The sequence below is a fragment of the Schistocerca serialis genome, chromosome 2, assembly GCF_023864345.2.
Source record: "Schistocerca serialis cubense isolate TAMUIC-IGC-003099 chromosome 2, iqSchSeri2.2, whole genome shotgun sequence".
In the NCBI taxonomy this organism is placed as follows: domain Eukaryota; kingdom Metazoa; phylum Arthropoda; class Insecta; order Orthoptera; family Acrididae; genus Schistocerca; species Schistocerca serialis.
In genome coordinates, this window is record NC_064639.1 from 868,613,042 (window position 1) to 868,625,993 (window position 12,952).

Sequence of the window (12,952 nt, forward strand, 5' to 3'; positions counted from 1 at the left end):
TCCTGATGAAAAATTTCTTCGCTACATTTCCAGTGGCTGTTTCTATTTTATTCTTCCTATCAGGTAGTATATTGATCAGAGCTGTAATAACTGCTCTAAGCAGATCATCTACTTGAACATGCTTTTCGTCAATGTCAGCTTCCTTTGTAACTGGTGTATTAATGCAGTGTACTTTGGCAGTTGTGTCAATCGATGCGGCCTCTTTTGGTCTCTTGGGATATCTAACATCGGTTGCTAGGTGGTCTTCTCCGCATGTCTGACATTTTGGTTTTACGTTTTTAGCTGTGCGGCTACTTGTAAAATGTTGACCTGCACATTTACCGCATTTTGGTGGCTTTGTGCAGTTTTTAGTAGAATGTTCGAAGCTATAACATTTTACACATTGTACTGGCTGTGGAGGAGGAAGCTCTGATGTTTCTACTATATGTACTTTGCAAAACATCTTCAAATGATTTTTTATAAGATAATCTACTATATGTTGATCACGCGTTATCACGCGCATTTTTGCAATTTTCTTTCCCGTTTCTTTGGATTTCATTCTAACTACCGTGACAAAATTGAGGTCTAGTTTCTTGAGAACTGCTTCAACGCCATTAATTGTAACATCAAAGTCAACCTTTGTTACGACTACACTCAAACTTGGAACAAAATTCCCGAAATTTCTTTGCTGTTGTTGTCTAGGAAACTAATAGGGTCTCATTGCTTCAACTTTCACTTCTCGTCGGCAATTTGCCTTTCGTTTTTTGGCAATTAGTGCCTCAATATTTAGGCTTTTACTAATGAGAATTACACTACCATTTCGACTTTCTTGTGCCAGAGTCACTTTTTTTAATTTTGTGTAAAATGTCTTTGTTGTTTCATCTTTTTCTAGATTTTAAACGCGAACTGCATGCTCACGATCAGTATAATTTTTTGAGATTGTCTCTTCGTTGTCAGGCTCAATGTCTGTTAAATGGCTTTTTTTCTTAAGTTTCATTTAGGTAGTGTAGCCCTGTTCTTCACTACCTTGAATAACTATGTTATACGTGTGTTGATAGTCCTCATGAATGGAGTCTGTAACATTTGGGTGTTGTTCTCCATTTTGGTCAGTATCTAACACAGTTATATCTTGCTGTATATTTTCAGTTGGCTGTGATGTTGGTGTTTCTTCATTAGTTGTCTCATTTTCAACTAACTTGTGTTTGCGTTTTGGTTTTTGCGTGTATGTTTTCTTTGTCATACTAGCATGAGCTGAAATGCTATGTCTGTTTGGTTCTACTCGCGGATTATTCTTTGCCCTGTTCTGCGCCTTGCCCTGTGCAAACGCGGGCTGATCCGACATGAACGGGGACCTGGTTTGCCAATACCCTAGCTAACTTCCCTATTTCCGGCTGTCCGGAAAACTCGTCTACTGAATAACGGATATAAACACAGAACACGACAATTTTGCTTAGCAAATAAATATGCTGATTTGCTTCAACTGACTTTGCGAGCCGGCTGCGGTGGTCTAGCGGTTCTGGCGCTGCAGTCCGGAATCGCGGGACTGCTACGGTCGCAGGTTCGAATCCTGCCTCGGGCATGGGTGTGTGTGATGTTCTTAGGTTAGTTAGGTTTAAGTAGTTCTAAGTTCTAGGGGACTTATGACCTAAGATGTTGAGTCCCATAGTGCTCAGAGCCATTTGAACCATTTTTTTGACTTTGCGAGTCTGCCTTGCTGCCGTGACTGCTACTGCCTTGACAGAGCTGTTGATAAAATATCAATATATACAATTTTGAACATGGCCGATAATGCAGCAACCGTAGACGAAATTTATAATATTACTTGAAAATACAGCTCTTCGGTTGCACAGGTAAAAATTTTCAACTTTACCTATGTTTCAACTGCTCTAAGGCAGCCTTCGTTAGAAGTAAAAAATTTTTACATTACATAGAGTAAATAGTTATGAAATGGTTTAGAGCAACAGTGCTCACGTTAAAGATAAAAATATATTTGTACATTATAAAATATTCCTAGGAATGCACAACTGGATTAAGACGCGCCGCTAAGGGTCGCGAGTTCGGCCGGCACTGTAAGCAGTATCTGATGGGGCACCCAGAAACTATAACGTTTAACTCCACCACGCAATTTTGACACTACAACTGCCAAGTCGATGGCGTTAGCAGAAATGAAATAAAAATAGGGAAGTCGACATGAAGTGTTCCAGACATATCCAACAGGTGACGAAACCGAACGCGGGAGTCCTTTTATTGTGCCACTTACAAACAGTTGCTATTGTTAAGCGGTTATCACCAAGCGAGAGCGTGCATCGTTTTCCTTTCAATTCTTGCTGAAGGAGGACAGGCTTGATGTACAGAATAACTAGTAATAAATCAATACATAAAAATATAGCTCTAAAACCGGCATTATATTTGCATGTTGGAGCTAATATTTTTATAGGTCAGTACGTCGATACTTTTTCCTTCGATATATCAATTTCTTCGTTGTGTAGAGTGCTGTTAACTATCGATATATCGGATTCCAGATATTTTAACAAGTATCAACAGTCCTAGTGGGAAGACCAGTTGAGCGGCTGGAGTGGTGGAGTTCTCGATGGTGTCATACTACTTGCTGTGATTTTGGATGCAGAAGAGGAAAAACGAGTGAAAATCGGAAGTCGGTTCATCAGGCCTGGAAAAATGAGCAACTCTATACCGTGAATTGATGCACGTAGAGCAAAGTTTTACGAATGTTTACAAATGTCCGAAAATTATTCATCTTTCTAGTGAACAAATTGGAAGTTCATCTGAAGAAGTGGTAGACATACGGGGGAAAAGCCTTCGCACCAAGAGAACAGCTCGCTGTTGGCTTGAGGTTTGTTAGTATATAATAAAATTAACACACAGTTGGACAATTTATTGTTAATTGAGTATATGAAATCAACATTCATCATTATTGGCTTCTGTTGTATAGTCTTGTGTGTTTTCTTCTGATTCGCGCGATACTGATTACTTACAGCAAAGACTACATTTGTTGTTATATACCTCTACCCACCTTTTTCAGATATTTGCCTACTGAAGATGCGCTAAAACTATTTCATTTAGTTATCGCGTGGGGGATAGTATGGTTGAGATAACTGTACCAGAAACCCACAAGATAATTGCAGGTTATATGATGGACGCATTGATGCGTACTACAACAGAAGGAATGTGGAAGAACATCGCTAAGGGTTTTTCTGAAATGTTGCATTTTTCTGACTATAGGAGCTTTGGATGGAAAACACGTTTCTATTCAGGCTCCATCGAGTAACGGAATACTATTCTTTACTTACAGAAACACATTCTCCATAACTTTGTTGCCTCTTGTCAAGTTTCAGTGTAGCTATATTAGTACTGATGTCGGGGCACATGGAAAGAAAATGTTATAGTATCAGCCGTCACTCTTAAACAATAATATTTTACCTAACAGGTTGTATTCATTGAGGCAAAATTAGAAATATACGCGTATGTACTTGTATTGTTTTGTACACTCCTGGAAATTGAAATAAGAACACCGTGAATTCATTGTCCCAGGAAGGGGAAACTTTATTGACACATTCCTGGGGTCAGATACATCACATGATCACACTGACAGAACCACAGGCACATACACACAGGCAACAGAACATGCACAATGTCGGCACTAGTACAGTGTATATCCACCTTTCGCAGCAATGCAGGCTGCTATTCTCCCATGGAGACGATCGTAGAGATGCTGGATGTAGTCCTGTGGAACGGCTTGCCATGCCATTTCCACCTGGCGCCTCAGTTGGACCAGCGTTCGTGCTGGACGTGCAGACTGCGTGAGACGACGCTTCATCCAGTCCCAAACATGCTCAATGGGGGACAGATCCGGAGATCTTGCTGGCCAGGGTAGTTGACTTACACCTTCTAGAGCACGTTGGGTGGCACGGGATACATGCGGACGTGCATTGTCCTGTTGGAACAGCAAGTTCCCTTGCCGGTCTAGGAATGGTAGAACGATGGGTTCGATGACGGTTTGGATGTACCGTGCACTATTCAGTGTCCCCTCGACGATCACCAGTGGTGTACGGCCAGTGTAGGAGATCGCTCCCCACACCATGATACCGGGTGTTGGCCCTGTGTGCCTCGGTCGTATGCGGTCCTGATTGTGGCGCTCACCTGCACGGCGCCAAACACGCATACGACCATCATTGGCACCAAGGCAGAAGCGACTCTCATCGCTGAAGACGACACGTCTCCATTCGTCCCTCCATTCACGCCTGTCGCGACACCACTGGAGGCGGGCTGCACGATGTTGGGGCGTGAGCGGAAGACGGCCTAACGGTGTGCGGGACCGTAGCCCAGCTTCATGGAGACGGTTGCGAATGGTCCTCGCCGATACCCCAGGAGCAACAGTGTCCCTAATTTGCTGGGAAGTGGCGGTGCGGTTCCCTACGGCACTGCGTAGGATTCTACGGTCTTGGCGTGCATCCGTGCGTCGCTGCGGTCCGGTCCCAGGTCGACGGGCACGTGCACCTTCCGCCGACCACTGGCGACAACATCGATGTACTGTGGAGACCTCACGCCCCACGTGTTGAGCAATTCGGCGGTACGTCCACCCGGCCTCCCGCATGCCCACTATACGCCCTCGCTCAAAGTCCGTCAACTGCACATACGGTTCACGTCCACGCTGTCGCGGCATGCTACCAGTGTTAAAGACTACGATGGAGCTCCGTATGCCACGGCAAACTGGCTGACACTGACGGCGGCGGTGCACAAAGGCGGTTCCTGGTGTGTCCGCTGTGCCGTGCGTGTGATCATTGCTTGTACAGCCCTCTCGCAGTGTCCGGAGCAAGTATGGTGGGTCTGACACACCGTTGTCAATGTGTTCTTTTTTCCATTTCCAGGAGTGTATGTTAACTGGGGGGCTAGAAACGACGGAGAGGCTCCGTCACCGCCGCAGCCGCAGTGGTCCACAACCCCACGACGACTACCGCAATCCACTTCACTCCTCCCCCGCCCCGCACTGAGCCCAGGGTTATTGTGCGGTTCGGCCCCCGGTGGATCCCCCCCGGGGACGTCTCACAACAGAGGAGTGTAACCGCTATGTTTGCGTGGTGTACGCGTACTTGGAGAACTTGCTTGCACAGCAATCGCCGACATAGTGTAGCTGAGGCGGAATAGGGGGAACCAGCCCACATTCGCCGAGGCGGATGGAAAAACCGCCTAAAAGCCATCCACATACTGGCCGGCTCACCGGACCTCGACCCAAGTCCGCCGGGAGGATTCGTGCCGGGGACCAGGCGCTCCTTCCCGCCCGAAAAGCCGTGCGTTAGACCGCGCGTATGTACTTACAAGGGAACCTCCCCATCGCAACCCCCTCCCCCCCGCCCTCATATTTAGCTACAAGTTGGCACAGTGGATAGGCTTTGAAAGACTGAACACAGATCAATCGAGAAAACAGGAAGAAGATGTGTGGAACTATGAAAAAAATAAGCAAAATATACAAACTGAGTAGTCCATGCGCAAGATAGGCAACATCAAGGAGAGGGCGAGCTCAGGAGCGCCGTGGTCCCGTGGTTAGCGTGAGCAGCTGCGGAACGAGAGGTCCTTGATTCAAGTTTTCCCTCGAGTGAAAAGTTTAATTTTTTATTTTCAGACAATTATTATCTGTCCGTCCGATGCGAGGTAACTGCGTCGTAGTATGGGGACGCTACACCTAAACGGAAAAAGTTAAAAACGTTAAAAACATATGCTTTGACAGAGCACAGGGAAAAGTGTGCGACTGTGAAACTGTTGCATTCATTTGTTGCAAGTTTATGTGACAAACTCTTATGTTTTCATCACTTTTTTGGGAGTGATTATCACATCCACAAGAAAACCTAAATCGCGCAACGTAGAAGAATCTTTTTACCCATTCGCCAAGTGTACGAGTTGGGTGGGTCGACAACATATTCCTGTCATGTGACGCACGTACCGTCACCAGTGTCGTATAGAATATATCAGACGTGTTTTCGTGTGGAGGAATCGGTTGACCTATGACCTCGCGATCAAATGTTTTCGGTTCCCATTGGAGAGGCACGTCCTTTCGTCTACTAATCGCACGGTTTTGCGGTGCGGTCGCAAAACACAGACACTTAACTTATCACAGTGAACAGAGACGTCAATGAACGAACGGACAAATCATAACTTTGCAAAACTAAAGAAAGTAAACTTTTCACTCGAGGGAAGACTTGAACCAAGGACCTCTTGTTCCAGAGCTGCTCACGCTAACCACGGTACCACGGCGCTCCTGAGCTCAGACTATCCTTGATGTTGCCTATCTTGCGCATGGACTACTCAGTTTGTATATTTTGCTTATTTTTTCATAGTTCCACACAACTCCTTCCTGTTTTCTCGATTGATCTGTGTTCAGTTTTTCAAGGCCTATCCACTGTGCCAAATTATAACTAAATCTGAGGGGGGTGCGATGGGAAGGTTCCCTTGTTAGTAATGGTTTTTATTCCTGCACCTATTTTATTGAGCGTCACTGACCTGGGTATGGTGAGCGCCTTCCACTCGTCGAGCGAGTAGTTGGTGAGCTCGCGGCCGGGCACGTGGCACCAGTGGTCGGGCACGCTCATGGCGATCATGTAGTTGAGCGGCGGCATGGCGGCCAGCACCAGGAAGCACAGGTTGAAGATGAGGTTGAAACGCGTCTGGAAGCGGCCCCTGGAGCCGATGGCGGCGATCAGCCCGTCCAGCAGCGCGCCCGCCTCCTGGAGGCGCTGCGTCGCGCTGGACCGACGCCGCGCGTCACCGGCGCCCACGTCTGGCTCGGGCACCTTCAGCCCCATGGCGCCCTCTCAGCGCGCTGCGCTCCCACCTGCAGGCGGTAGAGTGGAGGCTACAGCGACTTGGAGGAACACTGACACATCCACAGGGTTCGATCGTTATTTGATAAGGAAGCAAAATTAGTCCTGTTTGCAGATCATACCTTATTGTCCAGCAAACAGAGCAATATGCGACAGAAAATAGTAAACGACATATTCGCTAAAGTTATTAGCTAATTTTGCAAAAAATGAACTAGCTTCAATCCTTGAAGAAATACAGCTCATCCAATTTCGTACTTGTAAAAATACCGCACTTATTATTAATTTTGAAAGGTATATGCTAAGGTCTGATCAGGGTAGATCCAGAAAATAAAGTCGATAGTTGCTAACCGCAAGGTGGAATGAGTATAATATCTTTGAGTAGGAGGTTCTTTGATGGTTAAGAGTGCCGAGCGCACGCAGTGAAAAACTGGGTGGTCGCAGCTAGGTGCCCGGAGGAAGCAGACGTGTGGTGACAGCTTTAAGGTAGGATTCGCCCTTTGCAGTTTTCAGGTTGTACGCTGAGCAAATTTCAGCACGTTAATGGGAGAAGCTATAAAATGATTTCAAAATGGCTTTGTTAGATAATGGTCAGAGTTAGGATTTGTATGTCCAAGTTTTGACGCAGTAAGCGTTTTGTAAAATTTTTTGTAAGAGTGATTCATGCCACAAAAACGTTGGAAATGTTAGCTTTCGTATATGACTTAAATTTTTAACAATATATATATATATATATATATATATATATATATATATATATATATATATATATATATATATATATAGAGGGGGAGGGAGAGAGAGAGAGAGAGAAAGAGAGAGAGAGAGAGATCAACATTGTGTTTAAATCTAACAACCTGAATCATAATCAACATCCTTTGCTTGTACTGAATATGAAAATGAGTAGCAAAGTGAAGTTACCCACCAAATGAAAGAACGTAAAGAAAATGAGGCCTCTATGAAATATATATGTGTGGTTCATAGTTTGAAATCGATAACTAAAGTTATCAGAGCAAAGTTATTTCAAATAACTAATTTTATGCCATTGCACAACTGGCATTATTCAAGTCAAGATATAATTTCATTACGTAAACATCAGGGCCAAAAGTTAATTTTTCAGTACCATCTTAATGCCATTGCACAAACGGCATTATTTTCTTAATCTTGATTGCTGAGTCAAATACATGTTTCATTACTGGCAAAATGGAGGAGTGCACGAAACAAGTTCACAGACGCAGTGAGATGCAGGTTTGTTGAATAATTATTTTGGAACAATTTTATCTTTGCTACTTCCACTAATTAAAAAGGAAACAATTTTGGGTTAGATACTTTCACTTTTAAAGATAATTTTGGACATGATACTTTCAGTGTAAGAGGGCCATTCAGTAAGTAAAGCAATCCATTTTATTCTGAAAAAAGAGTGGTTTTATTCAGGATTCCAATACATCATATTATTCCCAAATCTTTTCGCAACAAAATAATATTTTTCAAAATAGTCTCCCCACAGGGAAGGCCGGTATGCTCGCATGGCCAACTTCGGAGACCACGTCTTGCTGCATCAATAACTTTACCATCAACCAGGTATTGTTTCCCGCTGAGTGCATCCTTCATTCGGTCAAATGATTGGAATTTGGAAGGTGCGAGATATAGGCTGTAGGATGAATGTGGAAGGACAGTCCAATGAAGTTTCTTGAGCTCCTATCTGATGTGCAGATTTACGTGATGGCCGGCCGGAGTGGCCGAGCGGTTCTTAGGCGCTTCAGTCTGGAACCGCACGACCGCTACGGTCGCAGGTTCGAATCCTGCCTCGGGCATAGATGTGTGTGATGTCCTTAGGTTAGTTAGGTTTAAGTAGTTCTAAGTTCTAGGGGACTGATGACCTCAGAAGTTACATCCCATAGTGCTCAGAGCCATTTGAACCATTTACGTGATGCCTTATGTTGTCATGGAGAAGGAGAAGTTCGTTTCCACTTCTGTGGCGGCGAACACGCTGGAGTTGCTTCTTCCATTTTCTGAGGGCAGCACAATCCTTTTTAGAATTGGTTGATTCGGGGGAGGGGACCAAACAGCGAGGTCCTCAATCCAATCGTGTTTGGGAAGGGTGGGGAAAGAAGTCGGCCGTGCCCTTTCAAAGGAACCATCCTGGCATTTGCCTGAAGTGATTTAGGGAAATCACGGAGGACCTAAATCAGGATGGCCAGACACAGGTTTGAACCGTCGACCTCCCAATGTGAGTCCAGTGTGCAAACTGCTGTGCTACCTCACTCAGTCTTCAGAGTTGATCGTTGCACCGCGAGAGAGGACATCAAGCAGAATAATCCCTTCAGAGTCTCAGAAGACCGTCGCCTTGACTTTAACGGTTGTGGGTGGGACTTTGAACTTTTCCTTAGGAGGAGAGGTGGTGTGGTGCTACTCCATGGATTGTCGTTTTGTTTCTGATTCGAAGTGATGAACCCATATTGCATCGCCTGTGACGATGCTCGACAAAAAATTGTGTCGCTTCGTCTGATAACGAGCATGTAATTAGCACAGATGTTCCTTCGTTGCTCTTTATGGTCTTCTGTTAGACGGCGGGGAACTCAGAGGGCACGCACCTTCGAGTGCTTCAACTGGTGGATGAGTGTATCAGTACTACGAACAGAGACGTCCAGTTGAGCAGCGAGGTTATTGACTGTGAGCCGTCGGTCACCTCAAATGAGAGTGTCCGGACGTTCTAGCATAGCAAGATTCACAGACGTGTGCTGCCTGCCGGTAAGTGGGAGATTCGATTGGTTTGCGCGGCCTTGTTGCGATAATGATGGACGCTAAATAATTTTTCATAATGCGGGGCCACAGTCATAATATATTTCTTTAAAGTCAGTACCGCCATTAGACTGTTGTTTATTTACAGTGTTATATTCACACTTTCACAATCATGATTTCGGCTTCAAAGTGCCATTATCAAGTTTTTTAATTGTTATACATTGGCTAAGATGGCATACTGTCGTATTAAAACATACTATTAGACACATTGTATTTTAATACGACAGTATGCCATCTTACGCAATGTACAACAATTAAAAAACTTGATAATGGCACTTTGAACCGTCGACCTCCCAATGTGAGTCCAGTGTGCAAACTGCTGTGAAGCCGAAATCATGATTGTGAAAGTGTGAATGTAGCACTGTAAATATACAACAGTCTAATGGCGGTACTGACTTTAAAGAAGTAAAAAAAAAAAAAAAGAAAAAGAATGATAGACGCCTCGCACAACGAGTCATCGTGCTTTTGTTCACTGCCAGGTCTCCCTAGACATTCTCCAAGCGCCTACGAATATCGGCGGTGCTCTGTTTTTCGGCCAAAAGAAACTCAGTATCGGCTCTCTGCTTGGAACGCACCTCCATTACAGATGACTTTTTGAAGGTAACGTACAGTACCGTTACCAAGCGGAAATATTCCACGATGTCCCGAAAGATGTTTCACATTTTCCAATGAAACTAGCCAAGAAAAAATGTATTGCATTACTTACTGAACGTCTCTCGTAGTTTATAATTATGGAAATGTGATTTCTCTTAATATTAAACTGCAAACATCTTGATGTTCTGCAAAATTGTTCACGGTGTATAACAATTGCTGGCGGAAACGTATACGGTTGGAAGCATACAACGCTAGAAGCAACAGTAACGCTCAGTAAACATAGGTCCTGGAGGTGTATTTTCTCGATGACCACACACACTCATCTACTAGCGACACTGGAAATCGCCACTGAAGTTGCCTCATAAATAAAAGAAGCGAAACCCACAGGGAAAAAATATGCTGCTTCTCATTTAGTTCAAATGGTTCAAATGGCTCTGAGCACTATGCGACTTAACTTCTGAGGTCATCAGTCGCCTAGAACTTAGAACTAATTAAACCTAACTAACCTAAGGACATCACACACATCCATGCCCGAGGCAGGATTCGAACCTGCGACCGTAGCGGTCGCGCGGTTCCAGACTGTAGCGCCTAGAACCGCTCGGCCACACCGGCCGGCTGTTTCTTCACAAATTGTAAAATTTTCCATTCTAGGTGATAGAAGTGGTTTTCTGTTGAAGATTTTTTTCATGCCACTACGGGTTATGTAAACTGTTCTTCCTAACACGCATTGTGTCACTGGAACATGTTTGGGTGTTAATCAAGAAAAAATTGTGTTTGCTCAAGGCAGAACCATGTTTCCATAAAAATATATTAGGAAGCAAACAAGGACAAAAAGACATGTTGTCTTCTTTGTTTTCCGGCGTCTTTCTTCCCCAGTCACAGTTATACAAGTTACACAGGTTAAATACAGTCTTTTGGACATTAATGAAGTCATACTAAGACATTGGTTTTAATATGAATTTATTACAGTCGCAGAAGAAGGTATTTGACCCATATAGCAAAAAGAGAGCTTCAATGACAGAATGAATTAAGGTATTTTAATTAGTGGATATTAGATTCCTGTTATGCAAAATTCTGTTTTTTCACATCGATCCAAATAGGTTTCATCAACTTTGTGCCATAGTCAGTGGGTTTTCTTTATTCACTCTGTGAAATGTGAAATGTAAATGACGATCTTCAAAAAATAGGCCTACAACAGTTATTGTTTGTTATTCTTAATACTTTAGCCTTATGTTATAGGGTTATAATAAACCAGGTAGAAAGTTCTAATTTCTAGGGTGTGCATATCGATGAAAACTTACATTGAAAAAAAGTAGTAGATCTGCTAAAACGTTTACGTTCCGCTACTTTTGTATCAAGGATATTAACAACGTCGGGGGCATAGAAATCAACAATTTAATATTTTTTGCAATATTTTCATTCACTGATGTACTACGGGATAATATTCTATGGTAATTCTTCACTTAGGCAGAAAATATTCATTGCTTAAAAGAAACCAATTAAATTATATGTGGAGTCTACACATGTGGAAATTTCTTCCACCATTCGAATTCGAAGCGACTTATCCTCGAGTCAGACGCTACTGCACAGACATGCTTTAGCGACCTCGGCAGCGAAAAGAGATTACGCTACGACAAATAAAAAAGCACTCCGTCTTCAGGCCACAAGTGGCCCATCGGGACCATCCGACCGCCGTGCCATCCTCAGTGAGGATGCGGAAAGGAGGAGCATGTGGTCAGGACACCGCTCTCCCGGTCGTTATGATGTGTATTTTTTTTTTTTTTTTTTTTTTTTTTTTACCGGAGCCGCTACTATTCGGTCGAGTAGCTCCTCAATTGGTATCACGAGGCTGAATGCACCCCGAAAAATGGCAACAGCACATGGCGGCTGGATGGTCACCCATCCAAGTGCCGGCCACACACGACAGCGCTTAACTTCGGTGATCTCACGGGAACCGGTGTATCCACTGCGGCAAGGCCGTTGCCGCCTGCGACAAATAGCTCCTTAGTAAATCGAATATTCTCCTTCCTTGCTTGTCATATCTTCTTGGTTTCACGTAACAATCGATACCAAATGTTAAGCCTTTATGGGCTGAAGATTCGCTCGAGGAAATTGATCGTACTTGAAGCAACATGTATGTCAGAAGTGAGGTGAGCGCTGCAGGCGTCTAGTTCTGTCGAAGATATTTAATTTCCTTCTCGAGAATGAGAATGGCTGGTGCTGTTAGTAAGTTGTTTGCCAACAGTGACATTGCAATAGTACGGTTTACTATGAACCTCTTGTGATTGCAGCGATTAACGGTTTACGCAGGATTCTGAGGCTCAGGAGGATCTAGCGCGATTTTCATTCTGTCTATAGCACACACGATAAGCGGCACCAAGCGATAAGAAAAGCTCTTATCTCAGTCCCATCGCAATATACCGGAATAGTTTATTACACTGTATGATATGTAAAGCCTCCTGTGTTGCGGTTATGAACAAGTGGCTTAAATGTTTGTCACATTACGTCAATGAACTGTCGTATATTTTCAACAATAGTACTGCGGTAAATCATTTATACTGTAAGTGTGTTATAGCTTTAACCTATTGATGATTGAGAGAAGGTATGAGCAACCTGTGGCAACATGATTTCCTATCTCCGTGTCAGGATTGATACGTGATTTATCTGAGCAATAAAGGCTACAGTCAAGCAGCAATCTTTTGGGATCCCCAACTCCATCTGCTACGTCACAGTCTTACTAAGAGGTG

At 43.9% G+C, this 12,952-nt stretch overlaps 1 protein-coding gene across 1 annotated transcript in view; it reads right to left on the bottom strand.

Annotated features, from left to right (window-relative positions):
* Positions 1-12,952, bottom strand: part of LOC126458187 (carcinine transporter-like) — a 116,209-nt gene that overhangs the window by 55,051 nt on the left and 48,206 nt on the right. Inside the window, exon 2 of the mRNA XM_050095063.1 lies at positions 6,493-6,823. Coding sequence (XP_049951020.1) covers positions 6,493-6,794 — 302 coding nt within the window. The 5' untranslated portion in view covers positions 6,795-6,823. The remainder of the gene's footprint in view (positions 1-6,492; positions 6,824-12,952) is intronic.